This window comes from Scomber scombrus, chromosome 3 (genome assembly GCF_963691925.1).
Source record: "Scomber scombrus chromosome 3, fScoSco1.1, whole genome shotgun sequence".
Lineage (NCBI taxonomy): Eukaryota > Metazoa > Chordata > Actinopteri > Scombriformes > Scombridae > Scomber > Scomber scombrus.
The window spans coordinates 20,980,493-21,002,575 of record NC_084972.1 but is presented as its reverse complement, the minus strand read 5'-3'; the positions used below and the strand labels follow the sequence as shown (position 1 = coordinate 21,002,575).

General features: G+C 42.8%; 1 protein-coding gene across 3 annotated transcripts in view; it reads right to left on the bottom strand.

The window, feature by feature from the left end:
- The window catches only part of pax7a (paired box 7a), a 43,574-nt gene that overhangs the window by 2,164 nt on the left and 19,327 nt on the right, over nucleotides 1-22,083 (bottom strand). For 2 of the 3 annotated variants that reach the window (XM_062443210.1, XM_062443217.1), the window contains exons 5-7: nucleotides 19,344-19,543; nucleotides 11,410-11,575; nucleotides 10,706-10,902 (exon numbers count right to left, since the gene is read on the bottom strand). In XM_062443210.1, coding sequence (XP_062299194.1) covers nucleotides 10,706-10,902; nucleotides 11,410-11,575; nucleotides 19,344-19,543 — 563 coding nt within the window. The remainder of the gene's footprint in view (nucleotides 1-10,705; nucleotides 10,903-11,409; nucleotides 11,576-19,343; nucleotides 19,544-22,083) is intronic. The other variant, XM_062443221.1, reaches the window with a different exon arrangement.

Here is a 22,083-nt window from a genome sequence, read left to right as displayed (position 1 = left end):
CATAAAAGCTTTCAATTCAATATTCTAGATTAATGTAATAGCATGTGACATTCGTCAGAAGAAGGTCTCAAAATATGTTAAAATTGAAGAGATTACCTCTAGTGTTACTACAGTCTGAAGCACAGCAGCCCAGAATACTGTGAAGAATTTTGTTTTCTTATGCTGCGAGTTTCTTTAAGTGAAAAAGGAAAGCAGAATATGTGTGTGTGTGTGTGTGTGCGGGAGGGGGTGGTAAAAAGAGAATTGTCCCACACATGCTTCCCTCCTATAGCAGGGAAGCCTTCCTTTCAACATCAGGTTCATGTTGAGTTTCGCTATGCTGCAGTGGCCTTTGGCCCCTTGGCTGCTAAACCAATTAGCCCATCATGGAGGTGGTTACCCAGGGGTGATACACACGCAGACATACAGTATGTTTGCATACATGCACACACGGACACACACTCATGCGTGCACACACACACACACACGCACGCACACACACAAATACACACACACACACACAGGCTACAACCATAGAGGTAAAGCAGGGGCAAGCCCAATAGTCCACAAATGATGCACTAACGATACTCAGACAGGACTATCCCACAGAGGGAAAATTAACTATATTCTGCAAATTAATCATATCTTTAGAAAAGGCCTCCCAGGAAATATGAAGCACTCAAAGCACATCAGAAACATAAAGGCTGGTTAGTCATTTCCACATGTTAATTCTATCAGTATGGAAACCCCCACCGTCCCCTCCACATCTGCACACAAAGCATGTGACATCTATCCATAAGAGGGAGATTCATGGCTCTCTTCATGCTGGACACATGTGATGCTCCCTCCCATATGGAGCTGAACTGCGCACTCTGAAGAGAATGAGAGAAGAACGTACTGATAGTTTGCGATGGCTGAAGTGGAGAGCTTGTTAAGTGTCCTGAGAGAGACAGCTGGAGGGCATGAGTCCATTTTAGTCATTGCTTAATTGAAGCTTGATTACATCGCTTCCTTATGAAATAGAATAGCCAACAATTTGCCCGATTATTATTCATGCTTATAAAAGTTCTTCAAAAGAAAATGACTTCTTATCATAGACATTGTTGCAGCTGTGCTATTTTAGCAAATTAGGATGGGTCGGCCACTTCAGAGTCTGACGAGTGTTGTCATCTGTGAGGATGTAGCTATCCTTCAGTTGTCCATTCCACAAGAGGATTTTGTCTTAATGATTGAATCTTTGTTGGAAGGGGAAAGGTGAATTATTCTGTCAGGATCTCATTAACTTTGAATCAGTAATATTTTGTTTTTACAACACTATATAAAAAAAAATCAGTTCCACCAAACTGTGATGAATGTGCTCCGATTGTCAGACCAGACAAAGCTCGAGTCACTTTAGCCTCTCAGCACAAGTCCTTGCAAGTTCTTCCACCCACATCTACAGTATTTTTATGTTATCCATATAGGCCGTTTTCCATTGCAGGGCTTTGCTACTTTTATGTCCCCATAAAGTTCTTTCAACCCACATTCAGGTGTTAAATGGCATTCAGTCACATGAGCGTTTAAAAACCAGTTGTAGCTGGAAATCTCAACATATTTCTGTTACTAAATATGTAAAACAAAACTTTATAGTGAATTCTGGCAGCATTGATTGAAACTCCTAGCCAGTGAATTTTCTCTGAGAGAGCAATGAAAAGCTTTTTGTTAGATTTTTATGTGTAAAACACACAAAGCTTGAAAAAGAGGATGTGGTTTCAAATTGACATGGATATTTGTCGATGCAGCATTTGATGGGGTTTCACTTAAAGAGCTCCAGTGCAGCAGGGGGATACTCAAATATGAAATGATGCATCTCAGACTTGTGGAGTTTGAATTGCTTAACATTTTAGAGCTGAGAAAAAAACACATTATTTTTCCTAACATACTCTTTACACCCTCACAGAGAAGACTTCCATCCCTCCCTCTCTCTCTCTCCCCCTCTCTCTCCCTCCTTCTCCCCCCACCTCCCTCCTTTTCCTTGCATACAGCGTCCTTAGCAGCCCAGAGTTCGTTTGTTGTTTGACGTTGTGTGAGTGCTGGTTTGGGAGATAATGTGAGCCAGGACCTAGTTTAAAGGACAATGCTCCAGGGCGTTCCCTGCCTCCCTCACCCCCCACACCCACCCATCCTCACCCTCTCCCTCTCCTTTTCCACTCCCTCTCTACAGATAGATTACTTTATAAATAATAATAAAAAAGTAATTAATTCTCTCAACTTCTGAGCCCTCCAGCCTGTGGCGAAGTGAATGGGAATTGTAAATTGATACAATGTGCATCCTTTCAGATAAATAAATAGCACACTTGAGACAAAAAAGAGCCCCTTTCATACCTCCCTAATTTCTTCAACAGCCAAATTACATTTTTTTCTTGTCTGCGTGAATGTTTGACGAGTTGTTCTTTGTTGAATTTCTTTCCAGAGTAAAACAATGTGACAGAGACAGAGCTGAAGAATAAGAAAAAATAAAAACAAAAAGTCAATTGAGAAAGAGAACGCAGATGCACTGCTCACCATCAATTTTTAAATTTAAATTTGTCAGGGGTATTGCCCTATTTTTGATGAGAAACTATTTTATATTGAAATGTGCAGCATGTATATGTTTTTATAGTTAGCAGTATAGATTTTCCTCCAATCTATAAGCAACTGCTCGTCTTCTATTGAAACACCTGGCGATAATAGGTGGGCACATGAACTCTTGTGACAGACTAAAACAACACAAATTCACAAGTGTAAAGAGAGGAAATGGAGCAGTGAGAATACGATAGCCTATAGAAAGAGGACGAGGGGGGCAGAAGAGAGAAGAGAAAGTGATATAGAGTGAGTGAGAAGAAAGTGGAGGCTTTGGGAAGTACAAAGACTCCTGTAGGACTGTGCTGGCCTGAGGGCTAGCCTGCCTGGAGAGCTGATAGGAGCCCCTTCTGTTCCATTCCCGGCGCCAGCGCCAACACACCCCACTCCACAAATACTCTTAATCTGCGCAAGACTGGATTAGTTCCTCTGTCACCGATAGCTCCCCGTTCTGCCCAAATCAAATGCCCCCAAGATGTACCTTTAAGTTAGGCAGAGGTCACTGGGGCAGACAGGGAAAAATGAGCACTCCAAATGTCTGTAAGTTATCTGAGTGGTGCAGAATAGCATCTTGCACCTTAGCAGATCTGCCCGGCTGATACCCGCTTCAGCAGAGAATGATGAAAGATCCACAGTGATGACACTGAATTTCAGATCAATATTTGAAGGCCAGTCCTGAGGGTGTGATTACAGGAAGAGAACAGTGCTTAATTCTGTGACCCGGGAGTCACACAGATCCAGTGTCTGGAAACTGTCTGACTTTGAGAGGAGCCCAAAAAAATGAAATAAAGAATATTAAAAAAATGTATATATTGAAAGAAATGTTTAAATATTATATTTCCTTCAGTGACTTTATTAAATAAACCCTTCATTCCCATTGCCCTAAATACTTAAAATTAAATATGAATCAAGCATATAATAATGTGACACAAAACAAAAGTGAAGGAAATAAATAGTAAATGAAAATATCAGGGACCCCCTCCACTCCCCAAGTCAGTCGACTCCTGCTCCCACAACGTCCCACCCTTCCCCCATCCCTCACATGAGAGGGCCGGCCCAGCGGGCAGTAAGGCCCCTCATCTGAGCAGACAAAATGACTATTTAAAAATAACAGTGATTGCATAAATTGAATTAAAGCGTTTTGGTCACGGTGGAGGTGGCGCGAGGGGTGGCGTGGGGCCGCAGCAGACAGCCGGGATGGTGGCAGGCAGCAGATGACGTGCTCTGGCCTGCATGCCACTGCGTTAATTGGCCGAGGCACATTAATAAAAACTGAAAAGTGTCTTCCACCAGCGCCATAGGATGAAGAGACAGAAGCAGAATGAGAGGTAGAATGGGAGGAAGGGTGGGGGGTTGGTGCTGGAGGCAGAGAAATGGGCCTTTGAAGAATGCGGTGCGTATGGGGGGTTGGGGTGGGGTGCTAATTGTGTTCAATTAAGTGGCTGATTGGCAATGACAGAATCTGGGCATTGACAAGTCAGGCACAGATGAGGACGATTAGCGGGCACTGGAACAAGCTGTCACTCCTCACAACATGTTAGCCATCCTGTGCCTGTGTCTCTTCTCCCTCTATGAAACTGCTCATGCATACAAAGGAAACTAAAACAAGCAGAAGTGGGATATAATTCATATTTATTTTAGGGTTGTCCACACCTCAACCCTCTCTCTCTTTTCAAATTTTAATTAAGTTAAATCCTCTCTAGGCCACGTTCGCTAATGCTAGTGTTAGCGTTCAAGAAAGCACAGCTGCTCAAGCTGGAAGAAGCCCCCCCTCATCCCCTTAAACACCCCACAGTATAAGCTATAAACTTGGCCCTGCACTAACCAGAGGTTAATATGCCGTCTATTGGACTGCAATTGGAGAACGTGTGGGGAGCAATCCTCTATTCTTTGCTAGTGATATGCTTGAGTAACTATGGGATGGATTCAGCCACTGGGAACAAGAGAGGCCCCTTCAAAGCGCGCGCACACACACACAGACTCTGCCTCTCCGCACCTTGCACCGACGCCTCTTCTAAATTAAACGGCAGATTTTCTGATTCCAGGAGAGTGGTTTCAGCGAGGCAGGGCCTGTGTGTGTGCGAGGTAGCAGCTCCAGGAGGAAAGCGAGGCGGATTGAGGGAAAGAAGGAGAAAAGGGGGGGAGGAAGAGAGAAAGGAGGGGAGGGGTGGGGGTTGTTTGCTAGAAACAGCAGGGGCCAGGTCTAGTGAAAAATGTCAGGTCAAATTGTTCTTGACAGTGTTAATATCTGCACCTCATAGCCATAATTACATGTAAATAAATAGTGAAATAGCTCTCAGCTGGAGACTGAGAGGGGAGAGCTGCTGCATGAGACAACCAGCTGAGGACCCAACCAACTCCCATAGTCTCATCTTATTGTCAGAAGGAAGACAGGAGGAGAGAGAAAGAGACACGTGCAATGAACCATGCTGGCAATAGATACTCATATTTTTCTAGCCTTTTAACAGAGGCTAGAAAAACTGTGAGTGTTAAATAAACTTTGCAAAGGGGTCGCAAGCATGAGCTCCCAGTGGGAAAGGTAGGTGAAGGGAATCGGGACAGAGAAACCAATGAGGGACATGCAGACAGAGACAGAGGGAGGGGGACAGAGTGAGAAAACTTGGGTGAGAGAAAAAGTCAGAGAGAGTATTAATCACAGCTATGCACCTGTCAGAGTGGCATCTGGAACTAACAGGAACCACATGCAGCTAGACAACATCCCGAACCTCCGGCTAGCGGGGCAGGTTCACAGCAAACCAGCTCTTCTTCTCCCCAGCCATCCCATAACCCCCCTGCACCCTGACCCTTGACCCCAGAGAGATAGGTCAACGAACGTATGCCCCACAGATACTTCACCTGCCCAGCAGCCTGCTATTACAAGTGGATATTATTATTTTTAAAAATATTCTCAATATTATTTCAGCGCAAGTCACCTTCAAATTGTACGCGTACGAGGCTTGAAATCTCCACAGATGAGCGTGTGACACAGTGTATGCCTGTGTGTAATAGGTATTTTAGATAGGATCGATGTCTGTGCTTATACTTTAATAAAGGCAGTATCACTCTCCACCTTATAGACATTTCAACTGCGTGGGACACACAGCATGTGAATCAGTCTCAGTCATTTTCTACTTAAATCCCCATCTTCTAGGATTTACTGAAATTCATATTGGCTGCCTCTGCAAGATAAATGTAAATCACATTCCCTTATATTTACTATTTATCAGGATGCAGCAGCTCACTTTCAGCAGGAAATATCTCTCACCCGCACACAAACACCCTTGCATTTAAATAGCATTTTTATTGTCCGCCATAGCCTTTCATCTGGGCGTAGGGAGAAGAGCTGCCTCTCCAGGGGAGAGAGTTGGAGCAAGAGAAGAAGGTGGGGAGAGAGAGAAAGAGAGAGAGAGAGTGAGAGCGAGAGAGAGCAAAGCACTATTGGCAAGGCATCATGGATGACAAAAAGCCAAATGGAGGGAAGGAAGGTTGGTAGGTGAAAAATAGATTATGAATACACAAAGCTCCCACCAAAAATATTTTGGAATGAAAAGAGAATGGCTTTACTTGGGTGCTCGAGAGACATAAAAGATGGAGTGAGCAACAAATGGCTCAGGTAAAGAGACAGCTAGTATGCTAAAATACTGTCTCAGCTACTATCACATGAGGTCTGCATGTAAAGCAGCAGGTATGTCCATGATGTGGCTCTCTCATAGCTCAAATTGATATTAAAGTTGTGAGTTTAGACTGAGAAACAATGCTATTAGTTATGTCATACTTCATAAAAGCTGCTTTCCATGCGGAGCAGTCTTTGCAAGCAGCAAAAACAAACTGAGACACGTTATCATGCAGGAGACGAAAGCCAAATGCAATGCAACCTCGGCATGTGCACATACACGTTTCTGGTGTCACAGACAGAGAATCTTTCCTCAGAGTTCAAAAGTGTTGCAAAACAACAGCAAACACTAATAATCTGTGCAGAAGCAGTATAGCCAGTGGATATGATTTACAGTCCCTGGATTTTCTTGGCAGCTGCCAACAGCAGGTCTCTTTTTTCTGAAAGCCTCTTACATCTTTTTTTATACTTGCCAAATTGAAACAGTATTTGTTTTAATGGGAGTTCTAATTAACCAGTATGTATTCCCCCTCTTGCTCTGCGAGTGGCTGAGCTATGAATGCAGGCTATGTGCTCATCCCCTTTGATTTGTTGTCAGTGGAGCCTGCCAGCTGACACAGTGCCCGGTGAGCGGCTTAATGCCCAAGTTTTAATAATGTGGGGGACTACATGAATCTCCCCCTCTCATTGGTATTCAGGTGCAGAATGTCTTGTTAGAAGTCAGGGAGGGAGGCGGAATGAAGCCAGAGCTCCAGATTGTTCCGTACATTTTCCCCTCTCCATTTTTTTTTTTGGCAACGGCAGAGCTTGCTTCTTAAAAATAATTCATCCCGTTTTTAAAAGAAGCGTCTGCGCTAGCTAATGGAAGAGCAGCAGCACAGTTTGGAGTCTCCCCTGGCTTATCTCTCTCAGACAGTTGTGGGGAGTCGCTGGTGAGCATGGTGTCAGCGTGCGTGGTACGGTGCAGCGCCGCGCGGGCAGGCAGGCCTGGGGACACAGATCAAAGGGAGGCAGGGGTGAGAGCCGCTCTGCCTCTGATCCCGTGTACGTGTGTGTGTATGTGTGTGCGTGTGTGTTTGTGCGCGTGTGTGTGTGGAGGCCCAGCCCACTCACACAGCCCAAAGGCCCTCCACAGATATACACACACATCCTTGTCATTCCAAAACACACAACACTTTCATAAAACTGCAAAACAGAAAAAAAAAGTTCCTCACAAAACTTTGTGAACTTCCTTCATCAAGACAGCAATAAAATCTCTTTCCACAGCAACTATAGAGATCACTGGACTCTCCCTATCCACATCTCTCCATCATAACAAAATACCTGCAAACACCATGCAACATCACTGCAAACATGCATGACACAGTCAACAGTGCACTTTTATTCTGCAAAGGAATGGCTTTTTCATTGTTTTTATTCCTCAGTGTCATTATTTCTAGAAATTTCTCTGAACAGTGAAACCCAAGCTCTGCCACTGAGCTGCTTGCATGGCTTCAGCTCTCCAGTGCAGTTGTTTTCTTTCCTCTCCCAGCAGGTGTCCCTGTCATGCAAAAATGAGGAATTTAGCCCAAATGTCTCCACGCAAATGTAATGCCCATGAACACTGCTTCAAAGAATTGTTATGAAAAGTGTCTAAGAAGCTCTTTAGAGTTTCATGTGACCAGGTTTTGTTGAAAATATATAGTATTTTTGTGAGAGGACTGTGTTTTGGTTGTAAAAGCATGACCTCTTTATGTCCTTTTGTTTTCTCAGAGTACAAAAGGATAATATGAATTTTCAGCATCATGATGATGATTTAAAAGGTCAAAAAAAGGAAAGTTCCTAATGGAATATCAAAAATGAAAAAGACTAGGATGAAAAAGCAGGCATAAGCTTGCATCATCAAGTAAAGATAGCTGAAAAATACTGGAATGCCTGTCCTCTGTGTCCTTGCCTTCCCCTCTCTCCAACACCTGCTGTGCCTCTAAATGAAACAAGACCAACAACAAAACACACTTCTGGTTTCATACCTTTTGCCCAGCCATGCACAGCTTCACTCTCACCACCCCTAATATACTGCCTCCCTCAACCAGCCAAACATGTTGTATATCCCACAATGACAGCAACCGGTTTCAGTGTGGATGGCTTTTCCACCGCCTGTAATGGGAAAATGTGTGCTGTCGGGATAGGTTATGGGATTGGGATGGACGCGAGCTCCTGTCGGGACTGCTGAACGCTGCAGGATTCCATTACAGACTTGGCACCTCGCCACCACAGCCCATTTACTGGGAATCACTGAATTTTTGTCAATCTTTACAGCAACCGCTAGGCCAATCAATGCCAGACACTTGAAGAAATAGCTCACACATACCAATGCACAAGCATATCTCCTGCAAACAGATGCTGTCTGTACCTTACAATATCAAATTCTCATTTCCATTTCGATAGAGTCCCTTTGTGCTGCTTTTTTCCATTTATGGGGAAGGGAAAACAGGAGAGTGAAAACATGCTATAAATCATGAAAAATGAACTGTGAGGTGTCGTATGTGTGTCAATAATTTTCCAAAGCTGAGACTTATTTGCCGTTTGAGGAGAATTTGTTTAAATGCAAGCAAAGAGAAAGCAAGGTCCGACTCGGACGAAGTAAACTTGGATGTTTATTGTGCAAGTTTTCTGTGTTTCCTGTGGATAGCTGCATGCTAGTGGAGTGAGAGGGACAGATAGGGGCAGCCCAGCCCAGCAGGACACTGCACCACCGACTGAACTCTGATTCTGCTGTCAGTGGGAACATTCATCTCCATGCTGAGAGACTGATAGGAATGCCACACAGCATTATACATGCATTCAATACATTTCAATCCTGTGCAGTACAAACATGGTATGAGGCATCAAAATATCCACACAACATGCATATATCTGCTCAAAAATTGAAAATATAAAATCCACAATTTAATTTTAAAAATAAATTATTGAAAAAATAAATAAACTGAATTTTAGGTGGGTTTTTTTTTTTAATGACTTTCATCAAACCCACTTGACAGAGTAATTGAATACTGAAAATCCATGCTGTACAGTTGCCCAAAGGCTCCTATCCTAATCCTCACTATGACAGGAAATGTTTAATATCCCAACACATTCTTGAATTCCTGTGAAGAGATGGAGAGAAAACGACAGTGCACCCCATGCCAGTATTAGAGAGAGCCATTAATGAAAAAAAAAAGACTCCATGTTCCTGGTGTTTTTCTGCAGGTTTGCAGCAAGAGCATTAGCAGTTAAAGCCCCTGTGCCACGATTAACAATCAAACACGCTGTGAGCCTCCATGTTATCCTCCGTCGCTCCAGCAGGAGAGAAAATCTCTTTTTTGTCACAAAATCCTTAATTCTTTCTTCTTTGAAGAAAGAGGGTAATACCAAGAATGTTTCCAATCTGCTTTGAGAAATATTTGAAGAAAAAAAAAACTCCCAATAAAACACGTGTGAACGACGGGGTAATTGTGGACAAATGCAGCATTGAAATTCATTTTCAACTCTTTACACACCATTTCAATCTTATTTTCTGCCTGTTAACCACATCTTGTTGGTGAGGGTGGGCAAGACTGGCCAGTATTGATGGGTAATTGTGTATAATTCACTCCGTACACACGATTTGCATCAATACAAATCATTTTTCATTCTGTGCTACTTAAAGCTCAACCCTTACCATAGAGTCGCATTTAAACGCTCATTAATGGAGGTGTCCAAAGAGGTTAACATGAGGAATCCGGCGCTTTTTTCAGAGAGGGAAGCAAACAAACCTGCACATACAGTATTATACATTAAAATGGCAAAAAGGAGGATGGATAGAGTAGATATTATTGGTCCTTTATAGTTTTAAAGTGCTATTAGGAAACCCAACAACATAAGTAGCCTGGGTAAATTCCTCCATATCATGACAGGAGCAGGGATAAAAGCTGCTTAAGTGACCAGCAGGATGAACCAACAGGAAAACCTCACATGTAGAGAGCACATCCCCTCTGTCACTCTGTACAATCATGCAGTAAAGTGATGAACAAATTCACACATAGCACTGTAGTCTTCCAGCTGCAGACAATTACGTGAAGAAGATTATGGGTCTACATTTATAAGCTTCAGCTAATTATTTCATCTGCATGTGTTCTCACTGCGCCGTGCAGGATTTAGACGTCCCAGGAAAGTCGAAACCGCTGTTTGGAGCAGCTTGAGTACTTGCGGTACTATCAAGATGAATTTTAATTTGTTGATGTTAATCCAATTGTTTTACAAATGTAGCAATTTAGAGTAGCTAAAATAAATCCAGGGCTTTGTAAGGCGAACATAAAAGCCCACACTGGCAGTTATTTTGCTGAACATGCTTTTCCTGAATTTTAATTTCACTCAAATACAATTACATATTCTGAACAGTGAGAAGAGGGGGAGGGGAGGTGAAAGACATTGTAGATGAAGAATGTTAACACTTCATATAAGGGAGCATTATATATAGTTCTCACGTCTCTAGGTAAAGTTTGCAGGACTGACCTGTGGGGAGAGCCCGTTGCCGACAGAGTTCATGTGGTTGCTGGATGCTGAGGGGCTCATGAAAGTATCAGAGTAGCTGGAGAAGCTGTGGCGATTGGACGACAGGCCATAAGCAGAGCTGGTGTCAGCACCCAGACCTCCCTGGTGCATGGAGGATGGAGGCAGGGGCTGGGGTCTGTGCAATGTACTGCTGCCCTCTGACATGGAAAACAACATAAACCGTGCACAGGTAAGACGGGATTCAAAGGGAATACAAATTGCAAGCTGAAGCTACGCAAGAATCATGAAACAGTAGCATCAATATTTAAGAGTAAGTTAAGATTTAATTCAGTCATAGGCATAGACCATTAAGTGTCCTTCCACTAAATTCTTTACCAAGTAAAAACATCTCTGCATTAAATGTGTTGTAATAGACGGAAATTACCTGTTCTTTTAACCCGCAAGAAATTAGATGAAAGCTTGTTTCTGTTCCACTGTGACAATGATGTGATTGTAAAGATAACTACTTGCTGCATGGTTCTTATATGCTGCACATGGTTCATATATAACTTAAAATGTTGTTAACGTAATCATAAAATATGGAAGGCATACCACAAATAAATAGGACTAATGTAATCTTTACTAAAATTAGATTAAAGTCAGTATAGAGCATTGTTTCGAACGGAAATATTTTGTGAGAGTGAGTGCAGAAGTGTCTGTCTCACCCTGTGATAGTGTGGTGCTGGGGTAGCTGGACTCTGGTAGCTGGTATGTGGGTAAAGTTGGCATCCCTGTAGGTGGGAATCCTCCGGGAAGCAGGTGGTTGAAGGCAGCTAGCTGATTGGCACCGGCCTGTTTACGCCACCGAGCCCGCCTGTTGCTGAACCACACCTGCATGAGAAGGTTTTTAAGCAAAAAAGTAAAAGATTAATACACACACCTTCAAAACAAAGCCTTATTAAAAAAACACACCTCTATTTTAGATTTAAATGTTAAGTTCCTGCAGGCTACAAGTTGTTTTGATCTTTTTTTTTAACTTTGTTTAAGCTTGTGCAGTGAAAAGACTAGTGAAGACTCTCAATAGAGTCTGCTTTCTCCTGCCACCTGTGATTAATCTGCCGGTTAGTGTGAGTGGTAGTGCTGGTGGTAGCTGAGAGTCTGGAGTCCCTGTGGGAGCTGCCATAGAGGCTCAGTGTTCCGTCCCTGTTGTTCTTAAGTGGCTGAAGCTGTGATCTGTGTAAACAGGCTGCCCTAAGCCCCCTTCAGAGGAAAGAAGTCATTTAAAGGTCAGAGGTAGGCCACTAGCCTCTACATCACACACCTCAAGTATGTTTGTGAAGCTATTAGATGCTTTGAGAGAGGCCATCACTGTGCTGTGGGTTCGTGGAAAAACGCTAACTGATACGCTATTACTGCACTATTTTAATGTGGTCGTTTTTAAAGCTGAAGAAGTAATTTAAAAAAAATATAGAAAATGTTTTAACTTTAGAGTCTAGACACGCAATTCTATAAGGCTACGAATAGGAAAATGCACACAAAATGAGCAGCACCAAAGCGCAGACACACAATGTCAATTCCCTGAATGAAAAGGGTAAAAAATAGGACTCTTTTGAACCGCAAAGATTTACACATTTTAAAAAGGCTTCTGCTTCAACAAAACATGAATATAATCAGGCCTTTTGAAAAGAGCCAGCAACCTGTTCCATTTAACCAAGACAAGGCCCGGACTTCACTGTGTGCTAAGGGTTGAAGGACATTGATCTATGCCTCGCACAGGCAATTCATCAGAGTTTAATACACTGTCAGCGCAGTTCATCTACTGTTGTGTTTCAAACAGCCCGGGCTATTGTGAGTGCACATGAAAGAGGGGGACAAAAGCCCCTCCATACGCCACAGAGAACAGTGGATACAAAGAGGGGGCGTCCCTTTTAAACAGGTCTTAAAGAGGGACACTTTCAAGGGGACTTAAACATGCGACATACTCACTGCTTTTTGGGGCTGCCTCTTTTTGTACACACAAACATACATATAAACTCGTATAGGCCTACAAGGGATCTCAGCCCAACAGAGATCTTAATTTGAATGTGGCTCTTTATCCACACAGTCACTGCCTCTGTAAAGACCCGCTGATTTTTGCCTATAGCTCAGTTTAGTCCTGAGCGCTAACTAGGAAGAAAATGGGATGCAACAGGAGATGACTGTGTCAGCACTTGAGAAAAGGGCAAACCTCAATTATGCAACTTGAAAACCAACAGGAAATCTTTATCTCAAGCTCGATTGCTCCTAAAGACACTGTTTGAATCCCTCAATCAGCTATTCCAAAACAAATGCGGTGTGTGGCTCCAGTGAAATGTCTGCTATTGGGATGAAGTGGAGCGTGGTCCAAGGTCTGAACTAAGCTCCTACTGGGCCAGACAAACAGCTGCCTGACTCAGGGGAGGGGCACGGGGGGCACACCCCTTCCTTCCACACACTCCCCATCACCCCACCCCGCAGTGCCACTTCACCTCCGACCTCATCCACTCACCCCACCCCTCTTTTATGTTCACTTTAACTTCCTTCCCCCTTTGTTATCGAAGCTTAAGAAGGAGGTGTTCCATCATGGCAGACACAAAACACTTAAACGTTTGCTTTTGCTATTTCTTTTTGCTCTTTTGCATTTCAGCATCTTGTCATGCAATCTCCTACTCCAAACTAAAAATATTTCAAGTACATATTTATTTGTCTCTTCTCCGCAACATTTCCTCTTCAAAATGGACTTCTCCAGCATTTTCTGTGATTTTTACAACTTTAGATTTGATGTAAATGTACATATTCTTGCTTTTATCAGTTTGCAAATATGAGTCATAATAAAAATCGAACATACACCGAAATAGGTTTGCACCTTCATTCAATTTAAATTTGTTGTGAAAAGGGCCTTTATGGGACCAGGCATTATAAGCATTCATAATTAGTTCTTATAATGTCACTAATTTCAGCTGCCAGAAAAGCTTATCCACTTTAGGTGAAAGACTTCTCTCTTTATTTGAGCAAACAATCTGTTGCTGTTAATACGCTAAACCTATCTAAACTACCAAATAGGCAGCAACTATGTTGAGTTAGCATGCACAAACATGCAGTGTGTCCACTTTAATATATCCTGTGTAAATGGGACACAAGAGGAGGATGTGTCACTGACTGAGTGACTTATACTCCAACTATCATCAGGCTCTCAGCACAGACTGGGATAAACATGTACACAAGTGGCAATGCACATGCGCACAACTGCCCATGAACGCAATCGCACACATGCATACATTACAGGCGCACACTTATACATACACACATTCACTCTCACACAGACTAACACACAGCCCGAAGCTGAGGATTTGAGGCTGCGCTCTGGAACCTGATCACAAAGTCACCTTGGACCACATTTTCTCCTCTGCTCTCCCCAATCCAGTTTAATTATCTGCAGCACAGAGAGTTGCAGCGCTCCTCCATGTCTCCCTATCTACCTACAAGTGTGCAGCTGAATTCATGTGGCTCACTTCTGTTTCCTTTTCACGGACTAAAAGGTTTCCCTGCATTCCCTGCAGTCTTGTCCAAATATACTTGGACAAGACTGCACTGCTTCTCTGAATGGTTGTGGAGGAAGTTTTTGGGAGGAGGGGGTTTCTTATAAGCTTGACTTATAGAAGCTTGTGAAACAAAAGCTCTGGAATACATAAACGAGGAGGACAAAGGGTGAAGGTTGTTGTACAGCATGACCAGAAGAGGGTCTAGATGCAAACCTCAAACCCGCAATCGGATAACAAACCTTCAGCAGCCATGGCATTCAGTACAGTGACACAGATTTAGTCTACAGCTCAAGTTTGGCTGCTTGCATCGCTTCATTGCCCTTAATCTTACATTCACACTCAGCCAAAAGAATCGATTCCTCGCAATCAAGTGGCATTTTGCATTTTCTTATTGCTGATCAGTGATAATACGCACGCTGAACGTTGTAAACCCGTGACACTGCACTGCAGTAAAAACGTCTCTGTGTTGTTTCTCTTAAATAGGATCACTCATATTTCAGAATTCCCCGTTCAGACAATCCTCCATGAATCATTTTGTCAAAGGGAAGTACTGAATATGTGACGCCTTTCAGGAGTCAATTTGCAACATTCGGTAGATGAATACCAAGAGCCGAGATAATGACAAAACAAAATGTGCTGCTGACTTCATATCCACAAAAACACAGAGGGGTGATGCAACCAGCCTCAACATACAAATCCTCTTCTGTCTCATACCACGCAATACCCCTCCCCTCCTCCTCCTCTCTCCTTCCCCTCTTCCTTCCCTCTCGCTCTCTCTCTCTCTGATTCCCTCCCTGCTTGCCTTCCAGACTGGCACTATGCTAATTAAAGTAGCTAGGAGTGTGAATTTGAGAGGAGAGTGGGATTAGCTTGATAAGTATCAGGAGTACAGAAGCACTGTACCAAAGTCATTTAAATTCTAATAATAAGAAACTGTTAGAACATTCACACTGATGCATTGCAACAATTTCTCCCCTACAATCTACATAAATCCTATTTATTCCTTTATGAAACATAAACCCATACTGGCGGGAATACAGTTGCCTGTTGGGTTTGGTTGTCATCACTCAGCTCCATTGTGATATTCTCTCCTGCCGCTGGTACTTGACTGATATTATAACAATCAGGAAAATTGTGTATTACCTTGTGATATATACCTATGGGATTATATTTTCACTAGCTATGTTAAAAACTTGTTTAAAAGCATCAGCATGAGTTTACGTATGCAGGGAATGGTATAGTCTGGCGCACGGGGGCCCCATGAGATCGTCTCCATATAGGTCTTTTTTCCTCTCTTCATTCCATGCATCAACAGGCCAGCACAAGCCACAGATAAAGAGAGAAACTTTTTACCAAATTGATTTGCACGCTTCGTAAAAAGCAATGCTTATACCTTATTAGATTCCACTAACTATAATAGCTACATGCAGAATGTTTATTGGTAATGAAAGAGGATCTATGTGACAGATTTGGTAAAGCGAGCCGGCGGCAGCATGCTGAGATGATGAGCCCCAGCCGAGACTCAGGAGTCAGTCTCTTAAAAACTTCAGTCTAAATAGAAGAGAATGTAATTTGCTTCATCTGTGAGCGTTGATTTACAGCGGCCTGCAGCCTATTGCTTGCACCCCCCCCCCCCCCCCCCCCCCCCCCAGTGCTGTGTTCTAACGCTACCCCCACCTGGTCAACTCCTCCGAGGACACAAATGATGCTCTCTTCTCTAATAGCTCATGGAATGGCTTTGCCGCCTGCTCCTGTTAAAACTGTGGGTTATCAGATGGAAAGTGGCAGCACACACTGCATCAGCGGAGGAAATACTGAAGGTAGACTTGGCAGTATCCCCTCCCACTGAGACAGCCTGGAACTAATTGGTATGAGATATGGATCATATCCCACAATTTGTCAGTTGGGGTGATAAAACCATTGTGGGGCTCGTGGTGGTAAAGGAGCACTGGTAGCTCCGCTGAAAGGGACAGTGGGGCTGATAAAGATGGATGGTGAAAGGATCTTAAAATGGCAGGCCAGGGCAGACACAAGGGAGTTAGCTGTGTTTATGAGGCGGTGAGTTTAGGTTGTGAGTCAGCGCTAAGCCAAACACTCATCACTTTCACAAGAATCTAGCGGTTCAATTTACAACACAGCTTTGGGCTCTGTTAGTTTAGTGCCAGTGCAGCCATGTTTGCAGAGGGGCCTCATGAGTAGCATTTACCTCTGACTGCACCCAACCTGAGAGAAAACTGGTTTCCAGATTATCACCATGTTTAATGACAAACGGATAACAGTGAACCATGACCGCGGACATAAATTTGAGTTAAAATATGAGTCTCTGAGACCCCTCCAACACCCCCTGCGTTTCTTTCTCAACCCCAAACACCGATTAGTCTCTGAACAACATCTGGAAGATGCGTCATTGCAGCTGTGCTGGAGAAGCTTGCTCTCAGGCCAAAGGGTCTCCTCTCTCCTGCCCTGTGATGGGCCATTTGGGCACCTATATGAAAGCCCAGCTGGTGGACATTTTCAGAATGCTGTGATATGTGATAAGACACACATGCACACACCAAGTTCATTTATAAACCAAAATGTTCCAGATTTAGTTTATGTTTTATTATCTATTAGTTTATTAAGAGTTTTAAATGTTGACATTTTTCAGAATTAGTTTAAAAATAATGAATCTGTGGAGATTCATTTGTGTATATGTCAAAACTATCATAAAACTGCAGCAAAGCTTTGGCCGTTATTTATTTGGGCTACCAGAGCCCCTTTCTCTGTAACCTTCCTAGAAAATTAAGTTTGAGTTGACCTTTTTAGACTTTCAAAGCCTTTTAAGAATTAGATTATGAGGAAAACTGCATTAACAAATTATAGCCATGACTCAAATTCCTCAGGTTTTCACATGACATCATTTAAATCTATTATCTAACAGCAAAGAGGCAGCAGTCACTTTGTTTTCTCTCTTCTCTTGCTTTCATGTTTAGATATTTTTGTCAGGCTCCATAAATACACAGGTGCTAATACATGCATGGATTTTATCCTCAAATTCAAGATGTTAGTCTTCCATGATGTCTTTGACTTGCAGTGTTATGTTTGAACGCAGAATTTCCTCCAAGCTGTTTATTTTTTTTATTTTTATTTTTTTTACAATTTTTGTGGCTCAATCTGAAGCTCAGTGTCCAAAACGCCATATTGAATTTTCTTTCTAAATACCATTAGAACGTGTTTACAAAAATGACTTTCAATTCAAATAGATACTTGCTTTTCTTGTTCACATTTACTGCATTCTCCTCTCGAAAAAACATGCGCGCGCACACACACACACACACACACACACACACACACACACACACACACACACACACACACACACACACACACACACACACACAAACACACACACACACACACACACACACACACACACACACACACACACACACACACACACATAAATAAAAAAGCTTATATATTGTTTTATAATAGCCATGAGATAAATTTCTCCTCCCTTGAGTGAGGCATTAAACACTCAGACATATAGGACATCCTTGCGTGTTGGGGGGTTTCAAGATGGACAAAGACATGTGTGGAATCAGTTACCCCAACTGCATGTTTGTAGTGTGATGAACACTTAGCATGCGGTGTGGAGTTTGGGGGGTTCAGAGGGAGCGTGAACGACTGTGGTAAAATGAGAGGGGTGCCCCAGACCTCTTTTTTTTTTTTTTTTTTTTACTAGCGGCTGATTGATTAATGTTGTTGTCGGGGCATTGGGTCCCTGGAGAGGATGAGGAACCCTGTGTGATATGTGGAGGGTTTTACAAGCAGCGGCGAGCTTGAAAGTGATGGGATGAGATCCTGGCCAAAGGCCGAAATGAGAAATCCATCAGGAATGCATTCCCTTTCTCTCCTCTTCTCTTTTTTCCCTCATTCTCTCTGTCTTTGGAAGAACAGCTGCTGCTATAACTCTACTGTACATATCTTCCTTCAATCTTACATATAACCGCATGGCGCGGGCTGTTAGACAGGTTGCAGGGTCTGAGGTGTGAAAATTGGGAGCAGCTCTGTCAAACCGCTCGAACATGCAAACTCCCTTACACGCACAGTGCAATATGATAATAAAAAGGGCAATGTCTACCTGACAGATGGATACACTATTGCCGTGGGTAAAAGAAGGGCGTTATTGTTATGTTTTCAATAGTTTAATAAGTGAATGTGAGCTCAGTCACATGTGATGCTTTGCAGTGTGTTTAGGGGGATTTTGGTAGTTGCTGCTCAGGCAGTGCAGAGCCCAGTGCAGCCTGCAGAAGGTGAAAACTGTGAACTTCTACTACTGGCTGAATGCTAGAAGATGAAATATTTGTCCAGATGATTCTCAGCACTGAGCTACCTCAGCACATTGATGTTGTCAGGTGGAGTCTTTGGATTTAGCATAGCAAACTCCTACTAAACATGAATTAAAAGGAGCAGTGCACTGATATTACAAAAAACAAACAAATCAAAAACAAACAAACAACATATTTCCTCACTTATTGTATTCAGCCATGCAGATAGTTTTGTCAAGGTTCTGAGAAAGACAGATCTGCTTTTCCACCAATTCAATGGTGGTGAATGGAATACTTTTCAATTTCAAAAGCAACATCTTTATCCCAAGTAAGTCACAGTCACTTTGAATAACCCAAAGAGCTCACAGTGAACAGTCCTTGTAACTACTTTCTGCTGAAGTAATACTGCCTTTTAAGCATGTGACTAAGTGTGGAAGACACTGGTTTTGGAAAGGGATGTTTTAGTTAGATTTTTAAAATGTTAGTTCCCTCTACTGTACTGCGGTGAATGCAGTTTTTCAAAGGAGATTTTCAAACATCCAATTAACTCAGATGCAGGTGCACTGGAAGGTATTACTTTGGTCTTGAGAAAAGAAGATCTGCACTCTGCTCTTGCTCAGCATCACAATTAGAGGTGAATGCAGAAATCTGAAGGATGGATGTCTCAAAACCTCAACAAATTCTGCATGTCCTGATACCACTATAGGTGGAAGAATATGTATGTCCACTATTTGGTTTAACTAACATGCAGGGTTATAACAGAGCAATGTGTGTGCTCATGAGTCTAACCTGTACTCTCGCCTCTGTGAGTTTTGTCCTCTGGGCCAGCTCCTCTCTGGTGTAGATGTCTGGGTAATGTGTCCTTTCAAAGGCCTTCTCCAGCTCTTCCAGCTGCTCGGCGGTGAAGGTAGTGCGACTGCGCCTCTGCTTCCTCTTCAGAGGCAAGTCGGGCTCTGAATCTACATCTGAGCCTTCATCTGTGCGGTTACCTGAGGTGAAAAGAAGAGGACAGAGGGCCATCTTTGTGATCATGGAACAAAAACCAAGCTTAGAAGTCTTTGAATAAACTGAATGCATGTTTATAGAAAATATCATCAAATGTGAACTGAAACTGATCAAGTGCATTATCTGCACTCTCAAGAGAGCCAGGCAGGCAACACAGAGGATTCAAATGACAGCTACTTCTCTCTCAACATACAACTGGGAGAATATTATCTTAATCTGTGGATATTTATTTAATATAGAGGAGGCCCTGATACACAATCCTTCCTCTGAGAGGGGCCCCAGAGGCAGTTAAGGCAGAGGGCTGAGGGGGAGCGGGGGTGTTGATGGGTAGAGGGGTTAATCTGCACAGGCCACCTTGCTGCTCCTCACCCTGCTTTTCTCTCTCATTGGCCCAGGGCACACTGCTCATACACAGCGCAGCCAAAGTGTATAAAATAGAAACACAATATCACACCAAAACCATTCAGTCCCGTGTGTTTCCATCTGCTGTCATTAAATGAATTAGAACATATTTTACATTACTTTTTAGGCATTCAACTAAGCTGAATTTTTGCTCGAGGAATATAGATACAGCACAAAGCTGTACAATCCAGGCCGACAGGGAAATTTTTGACAGCAAATACGCATTACCATTGCACATTACCATTATAACTGAATTTAGAAAATTGCATCATTTTCACCTCCTCTGCATGTCTATTCAAACTACATGGCCCTTTTCATTTCATGTCATAAAATTCATATTTTCATAATTTCCTCATTGAGACATTGACAAGGCGGCATGATGTGCCAGTGTTGCTCCAGGGCTAGTTGGATTGCATCATGCACAGTCCAGAAAGTGTGGGAGAGGGAAAATAAAGGGAGATATTGAAGAAGAGGGTGTATGAGGAGATTTTTGCTTCTGACAGAGGCCCTTCACTATTCAGCTAAAATGAAAACTATAATGCACACCTGAATGTCTCGCCTGAGTGAGTTCCTACCGTCTAATTCATTGTTTCCAGCTCCGATCTCTGTTTATAGCTCACTCCAGTGAAATCTTTCAACATAAGAGGACAAAAGAATACTCAAACCTAGCCTCCAAATAACAACTGTGAGAACAAAAGAGCAACAGAGCTGGCGGAGTCTCAAGGCCAGCTCCAGAGTTTAATTAAACAAGGAATTATGGGATTATATGGAGACTATCATTACAGGCCACTCTATGAGTCTTCTACGAACATTTTTTGTCCCCCTGAGCTCATGCTCAATGATTCTCTGCGGATTACATGTGGCCGCAGGACATGAGGCCGCATTCATTAAATCAATTCTTCAGTCTTATCCTTTTTAATAAAGATTGATTCTTGAAGCACGGGCTCACTCTGCTGCAGAACACCCTTGAACATACAAAGTTGAATATGTACATACACCACATATCCCTTTGTTGGTTTTCATGAGGATGCGTATATCCATTTGCCCAGTAACTTGCCATGACGACACTTGAGACCAGCCCGGCAGTGTGCAGATCACTTTCCAAAGTCACCTCTGTGTCCTATAGGGAGACGTGGGGGCCAGCGTAGACACATACTCAAGGGGCTCTGAGAAAGACACCAAAGTCTTCTCCTCCTCGAATTATTTTCTTTTCCCTGTCACTGTCTCTTCACCCTTTGTTCGAGGTGCTTTCACAGACTTTGGTTTTGCGAGTAAACCGCTGTGGCAATCAGTGTCACATTTAGCATGCTATCAGGCTAATGACTGATAAACCTCAGCAGACAATGGCGTGTACTGCTGCTCTCCATTAAGCCCTCCAGAGCCAACACATCTGCTCTTGTACATGAAACAGAAGCACAAGGTCAACAGCCCTGCCTGTAATGAGTAAGGGAAAATGGAGAATGGCACACGCTGCATGGGGCCAACTGGGATTGCAGTTTGAATGTAAAACTCATCTATATGCTGACTACATTTGGTGTGTAGAGGACAGAAAATAGCTAAAAACACATGGCTGCCCTCCATTCTGATGTAAGAGAGAGCCTGATATTGTTACTGGAAGAGTCTTGTCCTTCTATAGACAACAGATGATTTAAAAACTGCCTTGGGTACATGTCAGTGAGCATGAACAGGAACAAAGAAAGAAAAAGACAATTTTTCAGTCTGTTTGCTGGATAACGACACTTAAAAATGTAAACATCATGCCTCTTTTATCCCCTGGCACATGTGCCTATGTTAATAATCAAAGACAACATTAAGAGCGAGCAAACAAAGTCCCTGCAGGGGTGTCGAGGTCAATTCCTTAATGGTCCGCTCTGCACAAAAAGGTACATTCTGATTAGACCTTTGTATAATACGACTGCGTAATTCCATTCAACGGGTTCATGGGATATTGATAAACCACTCATGCCTTGTCTCATTACTTATTGTCCAATTAGAATCTCATTATGTGCCATCCAGTGGGCATGATTACTGTCTTGTACTCTCCTCCAGGGGCTCTCTGAGGTTTTTCCACCGATATTGATTTAAAATCACAGTCAGTATAAATAGAAATTAATCAGGTTTG